Below are 20,519 nucleotides of genomic sequence, written 5' to 3'. Positions count from 1 at the left end.
CGCGACCGTAGTCATGGGGTAAAATGAACGTTGGGATCAGAGGTTTTGATAAACCATTGATCGTAAAAGAACATATCGTGTAAAACATTTAGAACGCTGCATAATTTATTGGACAGTTTGAAGTCCAAGTTATTCATGTGCAATATGATTGTTGTATCCTAGTAGCTGGGTAAGGTTTGACATGACAGTCGTTTCTTACTGTTCATCTCAGGACTATATTTTTTTTAAAGAGCACCAGCCTACTGCTTTGATATTCAAGTGTAAATTGCCAATAAAAGTATAATCAGATTAGGGAGCCAATAGACTGAAGTCTCCCTCTATTGGCCACTAAATGGAATACATCTGAACTATGCCCAAACAAATGGAAAACCCCTATTGTATTCACTCACTTCTTGCTTTCTTCATTTTAAGTCTCATTATAACAGTTATAATGGACTAGACTTGCTATTGGAGGTGGCAGACAGACTAGCAGTTAAGAGTGTTGGGTCAGTAACTGAAAGGTTGCTGGTTTATATCCCTGAGCAGACTAAGTGAAACAAATCTGTCAATGTACCCTTTTCATCAAGGCACTTAACCCCAATTGCTCCTATAAGTCGCTCTTTATAAGAGTGTCTGCTAAATTACAAATGTATTCTCTTCTTGTCACAAATATCTTTATTTGTATGTACAAAAATTTGTGGCAAACAGGCATGACAGTTAATCATTTTACACAATGTGATGGGAGAATTGTAAACTGGCTGGCTAACCTCAAAACTAACTTCTACAATATTTACAGCACACAGCTTTCATCTAGCTGACTCCTCCCTGCTTTATCTACTTATCCATGAGGTCATAATGCATCATAGTCATCATCTTCGTGCTTCCTTTTCAGCGATTCACTGGCCAAGTTCTGTGACACCATGTTGGTGGTGATGAGGATGTTCTTAGAGCCGATCAGGGAGGGATTGATTAGGACGTTTTGAACCGTTGGGGTGGATGGTGTGGCTGTCGGAAAACAAGACAAAAATAATGATTTATTATTAACATTTTGAATTTACATTTTATTCACTGAATAAATGCTAAGACAATCCCCCACAAACTACTGAATTGAAGCTCCAGAGACCTGAATTACTCTAACGATGTACAGTGCATTCAGAAAGTATTCATACCCATTGAAGTATTCCAAGGGTCGGAAACTTTCGATGGGAAGTTAAGCCCGGGAATTTGGGGAATTTTACTTAAATTCATCAAAGAAACGTTAGCTTATAACCTTTTTGTGTGGGATTCACATGGCAATTCTAGGTCTTGTGGCATATTTTGGTTAAACTATCCCCAATTCAATGGAATTGCAACACTCGCATGCACAGTGCATTCTTCCATCACATGTACAGCTGATTCTGAAGATTTGCACACTAATGAGATGCTATCGAGCCCACACTACTACACTGTCTGAGCAAAGGACTACATGCTTTCTGGTAAGTTGATTACAATACTGGATGGGGTAAATCTATTTTATATGACATACATTATTTGTTAATTAGTAAATAGTACCCTTCAGCAAAGTGTGTTTAAATAATTTTTAACTTGTTAACAATTTCTGCTAGTTTTTTGCTACCATGTGGGTTTTAGCTTGCCTGAGCCTGCTAAGTGAGGAGTGTTAATTCACTTGTTTCCATAAATGTTTTAAAATGAAACATGTATCTTACAAAATGAGTTTAACTGCTTAACTATTTACTTGTACATGGAATTGTATTTGGTTTTTTTTACTCATTTTTTCCTAATCTTTACAGGAAAATGCCATGGGCACTACCTGATTTGTGGAGACATTTCACTGCAGCTAATGTAGAAGGAAAAGCTTGTACAATTGCAAATACTGTGCCAAATCATATGTAAAGAATGCAACAAAGATGCAGAATCATCTGGCCAAGTGCATAAAGTTCCCTCAGCGCCCACGACAAGCAACCTCTGACAAAAGTTGCAGACACCGTATTGATAACAGCTCTTGGCCCTCCTGGAATCAGAAGTTTTTGACTCAATGGAGGAATGTAGGCAGAGAAATGCTGATGAATGTCTTGCTCAAGCTGTGTATGCAACTGGTTCACCTCTGATGCTCACAGGCAATGTGTATTGGATGAGATTTCTGAATGTTCTTCCCCCAACATACACCCCTCCAACCAGACATGCTTTATCTACTCATTTGCTGGATGCAGAGTTCAAGTGAAGGTCCAACAAATCATAGAGAAAGCAGACTGTATTGCAATCATCTCTGATGGGTGGTCGAATGTTCGTGGGCAAGGAATAATTAACTACATAATCTCCACCCCCCAACCAGTATTCTACAAGAGCACAGACAAGGGACAACAGACACACTGATCTCTACATTGCAGATGAGCTGAAGGCAGTCATCAATGACCTTGGACCACAGAAGGTATTTGCACTGGTGACAGACAATGCTGCAAACATGAAAGCTGCTTGGTCTAAAGTGGAGGAGTCCTACCCTCACATTACACCCATTGGCTGTGCTGCTCATGCATTGAATCTGCTCCTCAAGAACATCATGGCACTGAAAACAATGGATACACTCTACAAGAGAGCCAAGGGAATGGTTAGGTATGTGAAGGCTCATCAAGTTATAGCAGCAATCTACCTCACCAAGCAAAGTAAGAAGAATAAAAGCACCACACTGTAGCTGCCCAGCAACACCCGTGGGGTTGGTGTTGTGACATTTGACAGACTCCTGGAGGGGAAGAAGTCTCTCCGAGAAGTGTGCATACCGCAGTCTGCCGATATTGACAGCCCCATCAAGATCCATACTGCCCTGCCCACTTCACGGTTGCTCCAAGCAGAGGAAACTGCAGTTCTGAAATACATCAAAAAGCATGAAGATTCTGCCTGAAGCCCATACACGTTGGACCCCAAGTATGCTGGCAAGAGCATCCTGTCTGGTGTAGAGATCAACAAGGCCTGTGGTATCATCACTACCGTGTCTCGCCACCTTGGCTTGGATGAGGGCAAGGTTCTTGGCAGTCTGCAAAGTACACTTCCAAGCAAGGGCTTTGGGATGGAAATGCAATATGGCAGTCGTGGCAACATCTCATCAGCCACCTGATGGAAGAGACTTTGTGGATCTGAGGCTCTTTCCCTGTTGCCTCCATTTTCCAAATCCCACCAACATTAAGCTGCCTCAGAGAGCAACTGGTCCTTGTATGGGAACACACACACCAAAGCACGCAACGGAATGACCAGGGTTGAAAAATTGGTGGCCATCCGGGCAAATTTGAGGCTTTTTGAGCCTGACAACGAGCCATCCTCAACAAGGTTGGAAAGTGACAGTGAAGATGAGGCCTCAGAGTCTGATGTTCAAGAGGTGGACATTGAGGTCATCCATGGAGAAGACATGGAAGCCTGAGGGGAAGACAACCAAAGCTTTAGTTTCTATGCTATCATTTTACAGATGTTGAAAACGTTTTTGGGAGATGCGATGGATCATTGGGGATCATTCAATATTCTTTTTCTTTTGTTGTTCAGTGAAATCATCCCATGTGAAGAGTCAACTCATTTAATTAAAGTTAAATTTGTAACTAAATTGTTTTGGTTTTTTCTATTGGAAGGATTTAATCATTTGCAATTATGTTTACTTATGATAAGGTAAAAGGTCAATGTTTCTGTCTCCATATGATATGGTAAATATATCCAATGGGAAAAAACATCTACATTTAAATGGTATTAATATTAATTCCCATGGAAAGTTTCCATGACTGAATATTCCCCAAAATGTGCAACCCTAGTTACAGCCCAAATTAAAAATGGATTAAATGGATGATTAGTAACCCATCTACACACAATACCCCATCATGAAAAAGTAAAACATATGTTTAGAAATTTTAGCAAATGTAATGAAAATGAAACACAGAAATATCTCATTTACATAAGTATTCACACCCCTGAGTTAATAGATGTTAGAATCACATTTAGTAGCGATTACAACTTTGAATCGTTCTAGAACAACAGGATTAAGATTGACTCCTACTACACCGGCTTTGACGCTTGTTGGATGTGGCAGGGCTTGAAAACTATTACGGACTACAAAAGAAAACCCTGACACGAGCCTATCAGACAAGCTAAATGCCTTTCATGCTCGAGGCAAGCAAGAATGAAGCATGCACGAGAGCACCAGCTGTTCTGGATGACTGTGTGATCACGCTTTCAGAAGCAGATGTGAGAAAGACCTTTAAACAGGTCAACATTCACAAAGCCGCGGGGCCAGATGGAATACCAGGACGTGTACTCAAAGCATGTGCAGACCAACTGGCAAGTGTCTTCACTGACATTTTCAACCTCTCCCTGACTAAGTCTGTAATACCTACATGTTTCAAGACGACCACAATAGTCCCTGTGCCCAAGGAAGCGAAGGAAACCTGCCTAAATGATTACTGCCACCTGGCACTCATGTCGGTAACCATGAAGTGCTTTGAAAGGCTGGTCATGGCTCACAACAGCATCATCCCCGGATACCCTAGACCCACTCCAATTCGCATACCGCCCCAACACATCCACAGATGATGCAATCTCAATCACACTCCAAACTGCCTTTTCCCACCTGGACAAAAGGAACACCTATGTGAGAATGCTGTTCAGTGACTACAGTTAAGCATTCAACACAAAAGTGCCCACGAAGCTCATCACTAAGCTACAGGACCCTGGGACCAAACACCTCCCTCTGCATCTAGATTCTGGACTTCCTGATGAGCCACCCCCAGGTGGTAAGGGAAGGCAACAACACGTCTGCCACGCTGATTCTCAACACTGGGGCCACTCAGGGGTGTGTACTTTGTCCCCTCCTGTACTCCCGGTTTACCCACGACTGCGTGGTCGAACAACTCTAACACCATCATTAAGTTAGCTGACGACAGTGGTAGGCCTGATCACCAACAACAATGAGGCGGCCTTTAGGGAGGAAGTCAGCGTACAACAACCTCTCCCTCAATGTGAGCAAGACAAAGGAGTTGATCGTGGACTACAGGAAAAGGCGGGCCAAACAGGCTCCCATTAACATCAACAGGGATGTAGTGGAGAGGTTTGAGAGTTTCAAGTTCCCTGTTGTCAATATCAACAACAATCTAACATAGTCCCAACACACCAAGACAGTTGTGAAGAGGGTACAACAAAACCTATTCCTCCTCAGGAGACTGAATTGTTTTTTCATGGGTCCCCATCTCCTCAAAAGTTTCTACAGCTGCACCATCGAGAGCATCCTGACCAGTTGCATCACCGCCTGGTATGGCAACTGCTCAGCATCTGACCGTAAGGATCTACAAAGGGTAGTGCGTACAGCCCAGCACATCATTGGGGTTAAGCTTCCTGCAATCTAGGACCTATGTAAATAGGCGGTGTCAGAGGAACGCCCATCCAGTCATAGACTCGTCTCTCTGCTAACGCATAGCAAGCAGTTACAGAGCACCAAATCTAAGACCAAAAGGCTCCTCAACAGCTTCTACCCCCAAGCCATAAGACTGTTTAACAATTAATTCAAATGGCCACCGGACTATTATATTGACCCCCCCCTTCCCCCATTTGTTTTGTACACTGCTGCTACTCGCTGTTTACCATCTATGCATAGTCACGTCACCCCTACCTACATGTACAAATTACCTCAACTAACCTGTACCCCCGCACACTGACTCGGTACCAGTACCCCTGTATATAGCCTCGTTATTGTTGTGTTACTTTTTCTAATTTATTTGGTAAATATAGGACTTCTAAGTAAGCATTTCATGGTAAGGCTACACTTGTTGTATTCGGCACATGTGAAAAATAAATTATTGAACTTTGCACACCTGGATTGTACAATATTTGCGAATCATTTTTTTATTAATCTCTATGAAGTCAGTTGTTGGTCAGCCATTTAAGTTTTGCCATAGATTTTCAAGCCAATTTCAATCAAAACTAACTGAGCCACTCATGAACATTCAATGTAGTCTTGGTAAGCAACTCCAGTGTAGATTTGGCCTTGTGTTTTAGGTTACTGTCCTGCTGAAAACTGAATCTCTCCCAGTATGTTGGAAAGCAGACAACCAGGTTCTCCTTTATTTTTATCCTAAAGATACATTTTTTTTAAACTCGCTAGTCTTTGCCAAGTACATATCCTTGCCACATTTTTTTGCAGTTTTACTTTAGTGCCTTATTGCAAACAGGATGCAAGTTGTGTAATATTTTTATTCTGTACAGGCTTCCTTATTTTCACTCTGTCATTTAGGTTAGTATTGTGGAGTAACTACAATGTCGATCCATCATCAGTTCTCCTATCACAGCCATTAAACCCTGCAACTGTTTTTAAAGTCACCATTGGCCTCACAGTGAAATCCCCGATCGGTTTCCTTCCTCTTCGGCAACAGAGTTAGGAAGGACAACTGTATCTTTGTAGTGACTGGGTGTATTGATACAACATCCAAAGTGTAATTAATAACTTTGGTCAAAAGGGATATTAAATGTCTGCTTTTTAAAATTGTTAACCAATCGACCAATAGGTGCCCCTCTTTGCAAAGCATTGGAAAATCTCCCTGGTCTTTGTGGTTGAATCGGTGTTTGAAATTCACTGTTCGACTGAAGGACCTTAGAGTGTGTGGGGTAAAGCGATGAGGTAGTCATTCAAAAAAATCGATCCATGCAACTTATGACTTGCTAAGCAAATTTGCAATCCTGAACTTCAGGCTTGCCATAACAATGGAGTTGAATACTTACTGACATTTCAGCTTTTCATTTTTAATCAATTTGTAAAAATTTCTAAACACATAATTCCATTTGGACATTATGGTGTATTGTGTGTAGGCCAGTGACACAATCTCTAAATTCAGGCTGAACGAAAATGTAACATTTAAAAAGTGTTAGTCCCATGTTTAATGAGCTCAAATAATAGATGCACAAATTTAATAGGTGCACAAATTTGTTGAAATCCCTGTTAGTGAGCATTTCTCCTTTGCCAAGATAATCCACCTGACAGGTGTGCAATATCAAGAAGCTGATTAAACAGCATGATCATTACACAGGTGCACCTTGTGCGGGGGACAATAAAAGGCCACTAAAATGTGCAGTGGTGTCAACAATGCCACCGATGTCTCAAGTTGAGGGAGCGTGCAATTGGCATGCTGACTGCAGGAATATCCACCAGAGCTGTTGCCGGAGAATTTAATGTTCATTTCTCTACTATAAGCCACCTCCAACATAATTTTTGAGAGTTTGGCAGTACGTCCAACCTATGTCACAACCGCAGACCACACGTAACAAAGCCAGCCCAGGACCTCCACATCCGGTTTCTTCACCTGCGGGATCGTCTGAGACCTGCCACCCCGGACAGCTGATGAAACTGAAAAATGTCGGCACAAACTGTCAGAAACCGTCTCAGGGAAGCTCACTTGCGTGCTCTGTGTCCTCACTAGGGTCTTGACCTGACTGCACTTTGACATAACTGACTTCAGTGGGCAAATGCTCACCTTCAATGCCACTGGTATGCTGGAAAACTGTACTCTTCATGGATGAATCCCGGTTTCACATGTACCGGGCAGATGGCAGACAGAGTGTATGACACCACGTGAACGAGCGGTTTGCTGATGTCAACGTTGTGAACAGGGTGCCGGTGGGGTTATGGTGTGGCCAGGCATAAGCTACGGACAACAAACACTGTTGCATTTTATCAATGACAATTTAAATGCACAGACATACTGTGACGAGATCCTGAGGCCCATTGTCGTGCCATTCATCCGACGCCATCACCTCATGTTTCAGCATGATAATGAGACATGTGACCGTACAAGGACCTGTACACAATTCCTGGAAGCTGAAAATGTCCCAGTTCTTCCATGGCCTGTACACTCACCAGACATGTATCAATTGAGCATGTTTGGGATGCTCTGGATCGACAGCATGTTCCAGTTCTCACCAATATACACAAACTTCGCATAGCCATTGAAGAGAAGTGGGCCAAAATTCCACAGGCCACAATCAGCATAATCAACTCGATGCGAAGGAGATGTGTCACGCTGCATGAGGCAAATGGTGGTCACACCAGATACTGACTGGTTTTCTGATCCACACCCCTACTTAAGTTATCTGTATTCTCAGTATTGTGAAAACCGTAGATTTGGGCCTAATGATTATATTTCAATTAACCGATTTCCTTATATTAACTAACTCAGTAAAATCAGAAATTGTTGCATTGATATTTTTGTCCAGTGTACATAGTATAAACTTAATAGGACTACAGTAGACTCGTTCACCAGCCGTCTGAAACAAGTTAGCAGTGTGAAATTAAGGATAGTCTCTTACAGGACTTGGAGGCTACAGTCTGTGAGGATGGGATCTGAACGGTGAAGCGCTGCCCCGACAGAGACATTGGCGTCCCCACTTTGGTAGTGACTGACTGAACTGAGGGAGTGCCTGGAAACATGCAAGAAGAAAGGAGTCAATGTTTTTGTAATGAAACAGAAAATACATCCAATATGGTAGCAACAGGGCTGCACACCAAAAGGCCAACCCAAATCCCAATGTCAAATGTAGGTGCTTGGGACAATGTGTTCGAAAAATATGTAATACAATGAAGAGATATAACTGAAAAGTTAATGCACTAAAGGGTCCCTCACCAAAGGTAGGTGTGCTGGACCTGCTGGATACAGCTGCTACACTGAGACGAGGCACTGTAATTCTCCCCGCGGATGAGGACATCTGCACAGGAGAGGAACAATCAGAAAGATTCACAAAATAGAACAGAATGGAATACAATAAAGATGAATTGCAAGTGCAGAGCAGATCATGAGGTTACCTTTTTCTGTATGGATTTGAGCCTGTAGTTAGGAGCTGTTAGACAGTAACGGTCTGGGGGCAGGCGGGGCCCAGTGTATGGCTTAATCAAAGGCAGCGGGGTCTGGTTCTTCTGCCTAGCTACCTCCAGCAGGAACTACACAAAGTCAACATAGTCAGGAGTTAGTCTTGATCATATATGAACACCTGAATAGGCAAATAATGATGTCGGCCTTGACACTGCTACTCAATCTTACATCTCGTGGTGGTGGGGAGGTGAAGGACTGGTCCATGCGACTCTGGATCGCCAGTCTTATATCGTCAGCATCCACATTGTTCTTCTTAGCATGTGTTGCATAGATTTTGGAATCCTCGATAATGGTTGTCACATATCCTGTAAAATCAAATTACTTTATTTTCTTGTAGTGCTCAGTGATCAACCAACATTTTGGTTATTTTGGGGTTTTAAAAATGTATTGACCGACGTCTGTTCCAATTATTTAAAGCCCATTTCGTTCTTATTTTTTTTGTGAGCGCAACGTGTAGTTTTTCTAGAGATGAATCAGGTCAAGTCCGATCTGTGCGATGTAGTACAGAGTTGTAATTTCCAACAGGCCAATATTATAAATAGCTTAGCCCAGAAATCGTGGTAATGAACTACAATGACCATAATCCATTGCACGCCTACTTGTCTGGTCTGAGACGGAGAGAAGAGATAGAAAAACGAGCGATCGAGATGGATAGAGCACTTGCTTCGTGAGGCATCTTCTCTACCTGAAAAAACATTATATAAGAATAATAGTTGGTATTCAGCAGTCATAAAAATATGCCTTATTTACTTTCAAAAACTACTAAAAGTCATTTCGTCAGACAGCAGCTCTATAGAGATATGAAATAATAAGGTCATCATATAGGCCTAAAACACATTTTTTTAAATATTTCAGTTGTTTATTTAAAGTAAACTCATGTGAATAAATGATGGTTAATAACTGATAAGTAGTAATGGGCAATCAATCACAACCATCATAGTCATTGCTTTTATTAACTGTTTTATTCTGTGTCATTACAGCATTCAACCCACATAATACATTTAGTGTGTAAAAAAATTGACTCTGAAATCCACCGAAACAACCACAAAAAGCACTAATCCCTCAGCACTATTGTTTTGGTACATTAATGTTTGTCTTGTAGCTGCTAATATGTAATATTGCACACAGAGCATAACAAACAAGGGAGAGTTGAATGTATACTTACTGTAGGTAAATTCCAGCATTTGATTAATCACTCTAGGCTCATACTCTGTTATCCCCATGTCTTTGAGGATTTGAATCATAACCTTTGCAAAGGAAGAATTAGAGGATAAGAAGCTAGAAAAGCAGTATACTGTGTCATCAACTCGTCAATGCAGACATTAGCTTTGAAGTCTCATGGGCAATTCAGACAGCTGACAGGATTTTTATAATAAAGTATGTGTTGGTTTTTATTTACTTTTTGTTCTTAATGTGTTACATTGTGTATTAAATTTTATTTTACCTTTATTTTACTAGGCAAGTCAGTTAAGAACAAATTCTTATTTTCAATGACGGCCTATGAACAATGGGTTAACTGCCTATATTTATCTATACCTACCTGTTTTATGTGCTTGTTTGTGTATTGTGCAGGGCTCAATTGTGAAAGAAACTTTAATTTCAATATGACTTCCTTGTTGAAATAAAGATAAATAAACTAGTTAATAGCTAGATACAACAATAAAAATTATGCTAGCTGCTGACGTTAGTTTGTACTGATAACTAACAGGCTAACGTTAACTAGCTACTATAGCTAGTTAAGTTACTGTTCCCAATACAATAGGCAAGTAGATGCATTATGTAAATACATCCAAATAGAATGACATGGGGTTATTTCTGAACACCACCCTACATAAATGTACTTTGAAAAAGAAAGCCTTATGTTCTAGTTCTAACGTTATCTACCTAAAATATAAATAACTGTCTAGCTACCTAGCTCGCAAGCTACCGTAACTTAGCTAACGTTAGTTAACTTACCTAATGTTAGCCACCTAGCTAACGTTAGCTAGCGAGATAATGTGCTGAAAATCCTGCAAAAATCTACTTAAAAACGTAAGACAAAGCCACAATAGATATTTAACTAAACACTCATCATTACTGTGAATGATTGAGACTATGACATTTCACAAATTGTAACTAGGTGGTTTACTCCTACCTGTGCATCTTTAGGAACAGTTTTCGGAGTAGCCATTTTCACGTTTGTTCCTTTCCCGCGCATCCACTTCCGCACTAAAATTTAGGTTGAAAATGGGATAATAATAATAATAATAATAATATTCTTCTGTATTATGCCGGTCCGGAAACAGATGTTGTAGGTGCAAGACGCCACCTATTGTATCAACCTACTATTCTGCATTATGATTTTATTACACTTTGCGGGAGAAAAAAAAATCCCTACCAATTTACCCTACAGCCAAACCTCACCATCATTCCACTAATTTGGCTCTATCTGATGCTACACCAGTCCAGCAGCCTGAGAGGATGTTCAAAACACCTTGTAACTCTTCTGCAGTAAAATCTCATACACCCAAGTACTTCTCTGCAGCTGCCACCACAATATCTATCCTCTGTGATAAACATCTTAAACTTCCTGAGGTACAGTTGACAACCATGGCCATGAATGTAAAAAATGTATATACTTATTGAACCACACGCAATTCCTATCACTTTCTATTAGCCTTGGCCTACTCACAGGGATTCTCTTTGGACCCATCTTCCTCGACTACTCAATTCAATTCAAGGGGCTTTATTGGCATGGGAAACATATGTTAACATTGCCAAAGCAAGTGAAGTAGATAATATACAATATTGAAATGAACAATAAAAATTAACAGTAAACATTACACTCCAAAAGGATACAGACATTACAAATGCCATACTATGTATATATACCGTGTTGTAACGATGTGCAAATGATTAAAGTACAAAGGGGAAAATAAATAAACATACATATGGGTTGTATTTACAATACTGTTTGATCTACACAGGTTGCCCTTTTCTTGTGGCAACAGGTCACAAATCGTGCTGCTGTGATGGCACACTGTGGTATTTCACCCAGTAGATATGGTTGTTTATCAAAATCGGGATTGTTTTCGAATTCTTTGTGGCTCTGTGTAATCTGAGGGAAATATGTGTCTCTAATATGGTCGTACATTTGGCATTAGGTTAGGAAATGCATCTCAGTTTCCACCTCATTTTGTGGGCAGTGTGCACATAGCCTGACTCTTTTGAGAGCCAGATCTGCCTACGGTGGCTTTTCTCAATAGCAAGGCTATGCTCACTGAGTCTGTACGTAGTCACTTTCCTGAAGTTTGGGTCAGTCACAGTGGTCAGGTATTCTGCCACTGTGTACTCTCTGTTTTGGTCAAATAGCATTCTAGTTTGCTCTGTTCTTCTTGTTAATTCTTTCCAATGTGTCAAGTAATTATCTTTTTGTTTTCTCATTATTTGGTTGGGTCTAATTGTGTTGCTGTCCTGGGGCTCTCTTCAGCATATAATACCGCCTGCCTTTCTCTCACCGGACACCTCTGATCTCCAGCACCATGGGTACCCCTACAGTTTACACACACAACTTTTTCCACGGATACTACACATTCCTTTGTATCATGTCCCCCTGCATGCTTCTCACATCTAGGAATCTCCCTCCCACACATTGCTGCCAAATGACCATATGCTTGACACCTAAAACACCATAATGGGTTCGGGACAAAAGCTCTCATGGGAAAATTGACACATTCTAACTTGACTTCATCATTCTAACAAGACTCTGCATCAAAACTCAGTAGTGCAGACAGTGTCTTATCTGATTCACCAAGCTCTTCAGCAGGTCTGTGTTGCACCAAACGACGGAGGTCACAGACACCGGGAATCTTCAACTTCAGTTGACCATCCTGAACACTTAACGCCACTCCAGTTATCACTCCATTCAACAGCGCCCTGCTCCAGAGAGGAAAGCAAGTCACAGTTCTTGTCCCCAGTCACGTGGTCGAAGCACACGCTCCCTCTGGATGACAGAAACACAAAAAATCAACACAACTCCACTTGGAGTTACTTTTACCGACCCAACATTCCCCAATCTCTTCTCCACCCAACCTGACAACACATATGGATAAGCCAGTAGGCAAGGGTCCATTCTTTTCAAATATCTCACTCCCACTGAGCCAAAAATCACCTTTATCACTATTGGGATTAGGATCAAACTTAGCTTCACTGCACCTGCCACTGCAGTTAATTTACCCTCATTCTCATCATGTTCAATTTCCTTCTGTAGCATTCCATATTTACTCTTAATATGTTCCACTTTATTATTATTTTTGCCTAACTCCTTCCCAACCTACAGTTGAGGTCGGAAGTTTACATACACCTTAGCAAAATACATTTAAACTCAGTTTTTCACAATTCCTGACATTTAGTCAGAGTAAAAATGACCTGTCTTAGGTCAGTTAGGATCACCACTTTATTTTAAGAATGTGTAATGTCAGAATAATAGTAGAGAGAATTATTTATTTAAGCCTTTATTTATTTCATCACATTCCCATTGGGTCAGAAGTTTACATGCACTCAATTAGTATTTGGTAGCATTTCCTTTAAATTGTTTAACTTGGGTCAAACATTTCGGGTAGCCTTCCACAAGCGTCCCACAATAAGCTGGGTGAATTTTGGCCCATTCCTCCTGACAGAGCTGATATAACTAAGTCAGGTTTGTAAGGCCTCCTTCCTCACACATGCTTTTTCAGATCTGCTCACACATTTTCTATAGGATTGAGGTCAGGGCTTTGTGATGGCCACTCCAATATCTTGACTTTGATATCCTTAAGCCATTTTGCCAAAACTTTGGACATATGCTTGAGGTCATTTTCCATGTGGAAGACCCATTTGCGACCAAGCTTTAACTTCCTGACTGATGTCTTGAGATGTTGCTTCAATATATCCACATACTTTTCCTGCCTCATGATGCATTCTATTTTGTGAAGTGCACCAGTCCCTCCTGCAGCAAAGCACACACACAACATGATGCTGCCACCCCCGTGATTCATGGTTGGGCTGGTGTTTTTTGGCTTGCAAGCCTCCCCCTTTTTCCTCCAAATATAACAATGGTCATAGTGGCCAAACAGTTATATTTTTGTTTCATAAGACCAGAGGACATTTCTCCAAAAAGTATGATCTTTGTCCCCATGTGCAGTTGAAAACCGTAGTCTGGCTTTTTCATGGCGGTTTTGGAGCAGTGGCTTCTTGAAATGAAAACTACACATTTACTGTGAATACATTGCTCTTATAAAATATAAAGCTATTCTATGTTGCAAAAATATGGTGAATTTCCAAGTGCAATGAATTAAATAATCTCACTAGGTGGCGCTGTGAAACTTGAGGTTAATTTAGCTGGCCTTCAACAATCATCAAAGAAGAATTGATGTGTGTGTGTGTGTGTGTGTGTGTGTGTGTGTGTGTGTGTGTGTGTGTGTGTGTGTGTGTGTGTGTGTGTGTGTGTGTGTGTGTGTGTGTGTGTGTGTGTGTGTGTGTGTGTGTGTGTGTGTGTGTGTGTGTGTGTGTGTGTGTGTGTGTGTGTACAAGTGACTTCTACCTATTTACATATTGATTGCCAAAGCCTGGACTTAATTGACATATGGAGAGTTAAAAACCCTGGAGAGAAACAATACACATGGAGTAATAGAGATCGTTCACTACAATCAAGAATTGACTTGTAGGTGATAACCTCTAGTCTTGAGCCCAACACTGTAGAGGTAAAAAATACTGCCTGCAGTCCTAACGGATCATAAATTCATATGGCTGACTTTCAGAATGTGCAGTAATGATGATAAAAAATACTCTGGTGGTTATTGGAAATTAAACAACTCATTGTTATTGTATGATGATTTAGAAAATGTGATTAAGAATCTAATTTCTGTTTACTGGAATCTATCTACATCTAATGCAGAATATGGGAAATATTGGGAACTGCTGAAATTTAAAATCCGCTCAGCCTGTATTACTTGTAGAAAACGGCATGTTTTAAGAAGGAAATGTGAGGTAGCTGAACTCTCTAAGACAGTTGCGGATATCACAGAGATTGGGCATCTTGATCTTAATGAGAAAGCTAAATTGAAGGATTCACAGAATCAACTAGATACATTTTATGAGGAAAAGGCTAGAGGATCCTTCATAAGATCCAGAAAACAAAGGTTTGAAAAAGGCGAAAATAACAATAGATACTTTTTTACCACTGAGAATGGAGAGTTGTAATCAGACTTTAACATTAAATTTTATGAGAATCTTTACTCCTTAGATAACAATTTTAGTGACTCTAAGGATTGCCTTGATTCTATAGAGAATGTTAACTGGTTAGTGAAGAATTAAATTCTCTATTTGGTTAGGTCAGGGTGTGATGTGGTGTGGGCATTCTATGTTCTATTTTCTATGTTTTGTATTTGTTTGTTTTGGCCGGGTATGGTTCTCAATCAGGGACAGCTGTCTATCGTTGTCTCTGATTGGGAACCATACTTAGGCAGCCCTTTTGCCCCCCTGTGATTGTGGGTAGTTAACTTTGTTTGTGGCATTTAGCCCTGTTGAGCTTCATGGTCGGTTTCATGGCGACAGTTATCTTAAATAGTTTAAAATAAATGTACGCTTACCACGCTACACCTTGGTCCAGTTCTTTCAACGGCTGTGACAGCTGCTCAATTAAAAAATAACAAATCTCCAGGATGTGATGGATTAACCTCTGAATTTGACAAAAACCTCTGAAGAAATAGCACAATTTTTACTTGAAACCTTTAAGGAGGCTAAAAAGAAGGGCGAACTACCTGCCTCTCTGAAGCAAGGGGTTATTACTCTTCTGCCTAAACCACACAAGGACCTAAACCACACAAGTTATAGAAAATAAATTAAAGACTTTCCAAACGGGTGTCTGTTGTAGACCCAACTCAACTCCATTTACCTCATGTCAAAATAAAAGTCCCACACGTGTACAATACGTGGAAAAAATAACTTGTTGGGAATTGTATTTTGACATGAGGTAAGCAAATAGGAACTGACCTTGCTGAGGTACTGCATGGATCTACAACAGACCAACGTTTGGAAATGCTGTTTAATTACACAATCTAGTAGATCTATTTTTTTTATCTCAAATTTCCCCCTGCAAAAGGACCAAGCCTAACGAAAATCGACAGATTAAGTTGAAATTGTATTTGATGTAATTTCCGGCGGACTATTCAGTTTTTTTTCAAGCTTATTTCCAGCAATGCTAGTGTGTAAATACTAGCATTGCAAAAAGCAGCTAAATTGGATATAGGTTGATGTTACCCATTAAAGTTAACATGCACATTTTTTTTTAACTTTAACATTTTCTTATTATTGTTCTCCAGGAAGATGAAATCCCAGGTGTTCATCTTTTCCTCCGAAGGAGATGACCTCATCTACAAAGACTGTATCCTCCTCCTACAGGCCTGTGTCACTCCTCAGCACCTTATCTAAAGTTGTTGAGACTGAGATTAGTGTTTAATCAACTTTAAGTATACCTTCTCATGCATAAACTACGGAGACTGATACTTACATTATACACCTTTTTGAGGACATCAAGCAGGAAAGTGAGAAGGGGAACTATACAGGTATGGTCATATTAGACTTGCAAAAAGCGTTTGACACTGGACAATGACATTCTTCTGATGAAACTTAAATGCATAGGTCTAAATGATATAGCAATGGATTGGTTTAGGTCTTACCTGACTAACAGAACACAAGGATGTAATGTTATTGATGTTATAATAAATATCCTGTGGCGTACCGCATGGATCAATCTTAGGGACACTCTTATTCCTTATATACTCAATGATATGCCATCTGCAATAAAGTGCAAACTCATGCTTTATGCTGATGACTCAGCCCTATCAGGGAAGGGTACTGCTTATATAGAGGAGATCTCGAGTAAGGAATTGCATTCTGTTAGAGATTGGTTGGTTGACAACAAAGTGTTGCTATATTTGGGAAAAACTGAATCTATTTATCCAGGCATTTATCTGTGGAAGGTTTACTTTTGGACAAGATTGTCTAACTAAGAGAAACCACTCCACTGCCCCCTTGTGACATCTATGTTACATTTGTATTTTATTATGAATGTATTAGAAGGCTTACGGATTGGGCGAGTACAATTTTCAAGTAATCTGCCCATGTCAACAAGGATGATGACGAAACATTGATGATTCCTGTGACTTGTTCAATTGCATACAGATAAGATCATTTTTATAGACAAAGCTACAGTACAAGCTGTTTTCAGACAGGTCAAACAGCCAGTTGTGTGTGTGCAAACGTACCAGCCGGGGGAGGCTTGCAAGCCGAAGAACACCATACCAACCGTGAAGCACGGGGGTGGCAGCATCAAGTTGTGGGGGTGCTTAGCTGCAGGAGGGACTGGTGCCCTTCACAAAATAGATGGCATCATGAGGTAGGAAATTTATGTGGATATATTGAACCAACATCTCAAGACATCAGTCACGAAGTTAAAGCTTGGTCGCAAATGGGTCTTCCACAGGGACAATGACCCCAAGCATACTTCCACAGTTGTGGCAAAATGGCCTAAGGACAATAAGGTCAAGGTATTGGAGTGGCCATCACAAAGCCCTGATCTCAATCATATAGAACATTTGTGGGCAGATCTGAAAAAGCGTGTGCGAGCGAGGAGGCCTACAAACCTGACTCAGTTACACCAGCTCTGTCGGGAGGAATGGGCCAAAATTCACCCATCTTATTGTGGGAAGCTTGTGGAAGGCTACCTGAAATGTTTGACCCAAGTTAAACAATATAAAGGTAATGCTACCAAATACTAATTGAGTGTATGAAAACTTCTGACCCACTGGGTATGTGATGAAATAAATGAAAGCTGAAATAAATCATTATCTCTACTATTATTCTGACATTTCACATTCTTAAAAAATAAAGTGGTGATCCTAACTGACCTAAGACAGAGACTTTTTACTAGGATTAAAAGTCAGGAATTGTGAAAAACTGAGTATAAATGTATTTTGCTAAGGTGTATGTAAACTTCCAACTTCAACTGTATGTATGTATGTATGTATGTATGTATGTATGTATGTATGTATGTATGTATGTATGTATGTATGTATGTATGTATGTATGTATGTATGTATGTATGTATGTATGTATGTATTCAAAACTCTGTATTTTCCCTTCTGTCTTCAGGGAGGCAAAAACAAGATATTTGTGAATGTGATTGAAAGGATGTCTGTAGTCATTGGTGCCAAATCACTTTTTATTGATCGCAGACACACATTTAGCAGATGTTATTGCGGGTGTAGCGAAATGAATGTGTTCCTAGCTCTAACAGTGCAGTAATATCTAACAATACACACAAATCTAAAAAGTAAAATAGTGGAATTAAGAATATATAGAAATATTAGGACGAGAAATGTCGTAGTCAGTATACAGTATATACACTACCTTTCAAAAGTTTGGGGTCACTTAGAAATGCCATTGTGTTCCATGAAAACATACATGAAATGAGTTGCAAAATTAATATAAAATATAGTCAAGACGTTGACAAGGTTATAAATAATAATTAATTGAAGTAATATTTGTGTCCTTCAAACTTTGCTTTCATCAAATAATTCTCCATTTGCAGCAATCACTACAGCCTTGCAGACCTTTGGCATTCTAGTTGTCAATTTGTTGAGGAAATCTGAAGAGATTTCACCCCATGCTTCCTGAAGCACCTGCCACAAGTTGAATTGACTTGATTGGCACTTTACGTACCATACGCCAAGATGCTTCCACAACTAAAAAGGGTTGAGATCCGGTGACTGTGCTGGCCACTCCATTATAGACAGAATACCAGCTGTTGCTTCTTCCCTAAATCGTTCTTGCATTGTTTGGAGCTGTGCTTTGGGTCATTGTCTTGTTGTAGGAGGAAATTGGCTCCAATTAAGCTCCGCCCACAGGGTATGGCATGTGGTTGCAAAATAGAGTGATAGCCTTCCTTCTTCAAGATCCCTTTTACCCTGTACAAATCTCCCATTTTACCACCACCAAAGCACCCCCAGACCATCATATTGCCTCCACCATGCTTGACAGATGGTGTCAACACTCCTCTAGCATCTTTTCATTTTTTTGCATCTCACAAATATTCTTCTTTGTGATCCGAACACCTCAAACTTCGTCTTCCCGGAACACTTTTTTCCCCATCTGCCTCTGTCCATTGTCTGTGTTATTTTGCCCATCTTAATCTTTTCTTTTTATTGGCTAGTCTGAGATATGGCTTTTTCTTTGCAACTCTGCCTAGAAGGCCAGCATCAGGGGTACTATTTAATGAAGCTGCGAGTTGAGGACTTGGAAGGTATCTGTTTCTCAAACTAGACACTCTAATGTACTTGTCCTCTTGCTCAGTTGTGCACCAGGTCCTCCCACTCCTCTTTCAATTCTGGTTAAAGGCAGTTTGCGCTGTTCTGTGAAGGCAGTAGTACACAGCGTTGCACGAGATCTTCAGTTTCATGGAATAGCCTTCATTTCTCAGAACAAGATTAGACTGACGAGTTTCAGAAGAAAGCTCTTTGTTTCTGGCCATTTTGAGCCTGTTATCGAACCCGCAAATGCTGATGCTCCAGATACACAACTAGTCTAAAGAAGGCTAGTTTTATTGCTTCTTTAATCAGAACAAAGGTTCTCAGCTGTGCTAAATTAATTGCGAAAGAGTTTTATCATGATCAAATTAGCCTTTAAAAATGATACATTCGGATTAGCTAACACTACGTGCCATTGGAACACGGGATGGTTGCTGATAATGGGCCTCTGGACGCCTGTGTAGATAATTTTGCTAGGACTGTCTATCAGTGGTCAGAGTGGGGAGGGGTGAAACGGAAAACTAGCTGTTATTGGCAGAGAGATTTGGAACTCTTTCTTATTGGTCTTATTGGTAATTTACCGCTTGGGGATGTCACCAGACAGGCCAAAACTCCAAACTTCAAACAGCTGCTACCTACAGAATCCAGGAAGTGTGTCCCTGCCAAGGAGAGGTGCTCATGGAATTCAATCACTCACTCACTCACTCACTCACTCACTCACTCACTCACTCACTCACTCACACACACACACACACACACACACACACACACACACACACACACACACACACACACACACACACACACACACACACACACACACACACACACACACACACACACACACACACACACACACTACAGTCGTGGCCAAAAGTTTTGAGAATGACACAAATATTAATTACCACAAAGTTTGCTGCTTCTTTAGATATTTTTGTCCGATGTTACCATGGAATACTGAAGTATATTACAAGCATTTCATAAGTGTCAAAGGCTTTTATTGACAATTACATGAAGTTGATGCAAAGAGTCAATATTTGCAGTGTTGACCCTTCTTTTTCAAGACCTCTGCAATCCGCCCTGGCATGCTGTCAATTAACTTCTGGGCCACATCCTGACTGATGGCAGCCCATTCGTGCATAATCAATGCTTGGAGTTAGTCAGCATTTGTGGGATTTTGTTTGTCCACCCCGCCTCTTGATGATTGACCACAGGTTCTCCATGTGATTAAGGTCTGGGGAGTTTCCTGGCCATGGACCCAAAATATCAATGTTTTTTTCCGTGAGCCACTTAGTTATCACTTTTGCCTTATGGCAAGGTGCTCCATCATGCT

The 20,519-nt window shown here is 40.5% G+C and overlaps 1 protein-coding gene across 1 annotated transcript; it reads right to left on the bottom strand.

The window, feature by feature from the left end:
* Window positions 1-636: 636 nt before the first annotated feature.
* Window positions 637-11,261, bottom strand: LOC124000746 (transcription initiation factor TFIID subunit 9-like). The gene is made up of 7 exons (XM_046307325.1): window positions 10,996-11,261; window positions 10,027-10,108; window positions 9,030-9,166; window positions 8,795-8,929; window positions 8,616-8,697; window positions 8,302-8,412; window positions 637-984 (listed from the first exon to the last, which is right to left on the bottom strand). The coding sequence occupies exons 1-7, from the start codon at window positions 11,056-11,058 to the stop codon at window positions 830-832; spliced, it is 765 nt and encodes a 254-aa protein (XP_046163281.1). The 5' UTR covers window positions 11,059-11,261; the 3' UTR covers window positions 637-829.
* Between the last annotated feature and the right edge of the window lie 9,258 nt (window positions 11,262-20,519).

Source organism: Oncorhynchus gorbuscha, linkage group LG16 (assembly GCF_021184085.1).
Source record: "Oncorhynchus gorbuscha isolate QuinsamMale2020 ecotype Even-year linkage group LG16, OgorEven_v1.0, whole genome shotgun sequence".
Classification (NCBI taxonomy): Eukaryota; Metazoa; Chordata; class Actinopteri; order Salmoniformes; family Salmonidae; genus Oncorhynchus; species Oncorhynchus gorbuscha.
Note: the sequence above shows the minus strand (reverse complement) of the source record. Positions and strands in the feature narration are given on the sequence as shown.